The 4,531-nt window shown below is 37.5% G+C and overlaps 1 protein-coding gene across 1 annotated transcript; it reads left to right on the top strand.

The window, feature by feature from the left end:
- Positions 1-316: 316 nt before the first annotated feature.
- On the top strand, positions 317-1,085 carry LOC129746741 (variant surface antigen E-like). Its single transcript, XM_055740608.1, has 2 exons — positions 317-431; positions 500-1,085. Exons 1-2 carry the CDS (start codon positions 351-353, stop codon positions 929-931), a joined length of 513 nt encoding a protein of 170 aa, XP_055596583.1. The 5' UTR covers positions 317-350; the 3' UTR covers positions 932-1,085.
- The last annotated feature ends 3,446 nt before the right edge of the window (positions 1,086-4,531 follow it).

Below are 4,531 nucleotides of genomic sequence, written 5' to 3'. Positions count from 1 at the left end.
AGAATAAGTTTTTCCCTAACTCAATGTAAACTATCACTGGTGCAGTAATAAAACGTACAAGTCTGGCTGAAAGGAATGTTACTAGTAGTTACTTAAAACCGCATAAGGTAGGTACTAGTAAAAGTAACACTGATAAGGGCCCAAGTTTCGTGAGTTCCGACGTGATATTTTAACAAGGACGCGCGCATAGACCAACGACGCCTTTGTGCATAATGGGTTGTAAAAAAAATCTCTATTAGCTCTAATGAGCGGAACCTTTAGGTAAAATTGGTATAAAATACAATGCGTCCGTCGTTTTGGGATCAGTTAGCGCTCGAGAGTTCTGCGTTGGAAAGTTGGTTATTTTCAATATGTTTTCAAAAACAATTTTCGGTTTGTTTGGATTGGTGGTGGCCCTCAGTTTTGTTCCTCGTTCTGAAGCCTTTGGTACTGTAAGTATACTTAATCAACTTAAGGCATCGTTTCGGTTTAAACATTTTTAAAATTTTGTCATCGACAGGATCTTCTTGAGTATTTTTTTGGAAGTTATGAAGACAGTTCTGAGGGAAATACGGTCATAAAAATCAAACCCAACAACACCGTATCCGTGATGTGTGCGAGCTCGTGTGATTTAACCGTCGAATGCATGAACTGCAACAAGGTGGTTACCGATGTTACGGGTCCGGATGGAACGATGACAACGTCGGTGACGAGTGTCCCGATGACGACAGGTTCGAGTCAGCCTAGCACTACGAGCTCAACCACAGAAACTCCAACGAATCCACCAGGAGCCCCGCAGACAACAAAAGCAAAGCAAGAATCACCAACAACAGACCCACCAAAGACAGATCCACCAAAGACAGACCCACCAAATCAAGAACCATCAAATCAAGAACCATCAAATCCAGAACCACCAAAGTCAGAAGAATCCCAGCCGTTAAAATTCCGATAAAAATAGAAACTGCTCAACCAGATCAAGATATGTGAAATTAAAGTCAGGTTCACCATTGAAATGTTGATTGACGAAAGAATGAAATCGATTGTTTTTATTGTTACAAAAAAAAACATTAAAACCAACTAACCAATTTCGAAATTGCTTCAAACTTGCTTTCGATTGTTTTTTTTCTTTTTTTTATAGTTTATTGACGCTTTAACCTTAAGCGGGCCATAGACTACACAAATTGGCCTGTACAAATTCGATGGTTCCACGACGATTGTTTGATCTATATCGCCCACACACGATACAAACATACTTTACGCGAACACAAACGATTGCTGGCGAAAACAGCAACAAAAAAAAACCATCCCCACCCCGGCTGGGAGGATGGTTTGTACAAAATATTTCGATCCCGACCGATTTTACTCCAACCGCTTAGGCGCTCATTCAAGCTGTGCCATACACGATGCAAATCGTGCTCACAGCGACAAATTTCATCGAATTTCATCGCATTTGTACAAATGTTGTGTAGTCTGTGGCCCGTTTTAAGCGGGCCATAGACTACACAAATGGCCTGTACAAATTCGATGATTCCGCGTCGATTGTTTGATCTATGCTCGCCCACACACTATACAAACATACTTCACGCGAACACAAATGATTGCTGGCGAAAACAGCAACAGCAACAAAAAAAAACCATCTCCACCCCGGCTGGGAGAATGTTTTGTACAAAATATTTCGATCCCGACCGATTTTACTCCAACCGCTTAGGCGCTCATTCAAGCAGTGCCATACACGATGCAAATCGTGCTCACAGCGACAAATTTCATCGAATTTCATCGCATTTGTACAAATGTTGTGTAGTCTGTGGCCCGCTTTAGAGGTCTTTCACGTCCTGCTTTTCAAAAATAACGAAAAATAGAAACTAAAACCTAAAAAAAATACACTAATCTAGTTTGTTATCCTAAGTTTACAGAAGTTTAAATAAATCCACATCTTTTAGAAAATTTATATCCTGTTTTTCTTTACGTTCATCATTAGCTAGAATTTCTTCTATCGAGTTACCCAAATTATATTTTTTTTATTTTACTACGCAACATAGAACATTCAAGGAAAATATGGTGAATCGTCAATCTAGTTTTACATGCACCACAAAGAGGGGGATCAGAATATGGAGTAAAAAGGAAAATGTGAGTTAAGTGACTGTGACCGATTCTCAATCTAGTTAAAACTTTTTGTTCGTATGGGCACTTACGATCATTGGGTTTAGACACTGTATTTTGGACCTTAAGAAGTGTTTAAGTTAGCAGATTTAAACAGGACCATCCAAGCTGCCATGCCTGCCATATTTTTCTGTTGATCTCTTTTTTTGCATCATTTCCAGGAAGTTCATCAAAGATTCTTCTTTCAGATCTACTTGCTTTGGCCAAAGTATCTGCTTCCTCATTTCCCAATATTCCAGAATGGCCTGGTATCCAAACCAGGTTTATATTTTTTAAAGCAATCTCACATAATTGAACCCACGAATTTCTGGATTTAGCCGACTCTAACGCTCCAAGACAACTGGCACTATCCTAAAAAATCGCACACTTCTTATGTTTGGAAGCATATTTGATTGCGGAGTGTACTTCCATAACCTCAGCACTAAATATAGAACAAGCATTATTCAGCTTTCTACTCGAAGGAAAATTCTCAGAATATATACCGAATCCGGTATTATCCAAATTTTTGGAGCCATCTGTGAATATGAGGGTGTGATTTGAATATTTCTGAGTTATCAATTTTGCTATTGACCAATCAACGATTGGGGGAATGTAATCCCATTTATGTAATCCCATCCCAAACTGAGAAGATGTAATTGCTTCGAAAGAAGCTGCTGCTCTTCTAATAATAATTAGATTTTCCGAAGTTCGACCCATCTCTAGCATTCGAATTGATATTCGTGCTTCGGCAAGCGCTACTCTGTATCCAAAGGGTAACTGACCAAATTCACTCAACATTGCTTTAGTTGGACTAGTACAGAAGGCACCTGATGCTAACCGCATTGCTTTATTGTAGTTTGGTTCTAAAATCGGAATTATGTTATCTTTTCTTCAGCTACTTATGGAAATTCCATATAGTAATCGAGGAACTATAGCACTGTTTACAAATCTTAAAAGAATCTCTCTTGAACCTCTAACTTTACCACTTATCATCTTCAGAGCATTTATCATATTTGATGCAGTATTTCTTCTTTCGTTTGCGTGCTTAGTGAAAGTCATTTTACTATAAAAAAACTCTCAGAATTTTCATATTTTTTACAGTGGGGATAGGAATATCACTAAGTATTACATTAGGTAATTGTTCTCGATGACGGCGATTCAAACAGGTGTGTAAAATTTGACATTTAGGAATAGACACATTGAATCCAACAGATGATAGCCAACCTTGAGTTTTTTCAGCAACACTTTGAATTTTTTCCTCAAACTTTTTCTTTGTTTTCCTTATGCTATTATTAGTATATCGTCCGCGTAAACGATAATTTGAACGTTTTCAGGAATGACTTTGAACAATGGACTGATAGCAATTAAGAAAAGGGTAACGGATAATACGGATCCTTGAGGAATTCCTCGGGCAGTCGATCGAGTTGACGAAGTGCATGATCCTATCCGCACTTCAAATGAACGGATAATAAGAACTTTACGATAAATTTTAAAATTCGACCTGAAAAATTCATTTCAGTTAGCGTTTTTACTACAGTAATTCTATCAACAGTATCGTAAGCTTTAGACGTCGATGATAGCATTTCACAGTGTTGATAATTGGCTTATTTAGAAATTCTTCCAATTCTGAAAAATAGACATCTGTCCCTAAACATGCTCTAAACGCATACTGTCGAGGATCTAGTAAATTTCTATCTTCAAGTTCATTTATCAACCTTCTGTTTATTATGCGTTCTAAGACTTTTCCTACGCAGCTTATTAGAGATATTGGACGATAATCTTCAGGGGAGCCTTCTTTTTTTATTTTTTTAAGTATAGGTACTATTATAGACTCCTTCCATCCTAGCGGTATAGATGCTGTTTACCAGATTTCATTATAGGTTTTTAAAAGGCTTGCCTTTAACTGAAAGAAACTTGAGTAATGGATACCCTATGCCATCATTCCCAGTGCTTTTACTGGAACATCCGCTTAAAGCCCAATTCAGTTCATTGATGGTTAAATCACTGTTATATTTATGTTCGTTTTGAAGATTGGTTTGAGTTTCAAAATTATAAGACTCAGATTCAAATGAAGCTCCACTTTGGATACGACCAATATCTTCAAAATGGTAAGCTAAGAAATCAGCAACTGTCTGTGGATCATTCGAAAGCGAGTTATTTGTTTTTATGAACTGTTGAGATTTTCTGAACCGGCCTTGAAAAGATGCAAGGCGTTTCCAAATTTCTGGAGAGGATATAGTCGAATTTTATCCTTCTACAAAATTTTTCCACGAATAAGTTTTGGCTTCGTTTACAATTTTTCTAGTTTCGTTTCGTTGTTTACGAAAATCTATCAACGCTTCATTATACTTAGGGTGAGAAGAATCAATTTTACGCAAAAACCTGAGCAGTTGCGACTTCCTCGTTTCACCAT

The sequence above is a fragment of the Uranotaenia lowii genome, chromosome 1 (genome assembly GCF_029784155.1).
Source record: "Uranotaenia lowii strain MFRU-FL chromosome 1, ASM2978415v1, whole genome shotgun sequence".
Lineage (NCBI taxonomy): Eukaryota > Metazoa > Arthropoda > Insecta > Diptera > Culicidae > Uranotaenia > Uranotaenia lowii.
This window is presented reverse-complemented; position numbering and strand designations above follow the sequence as displayed.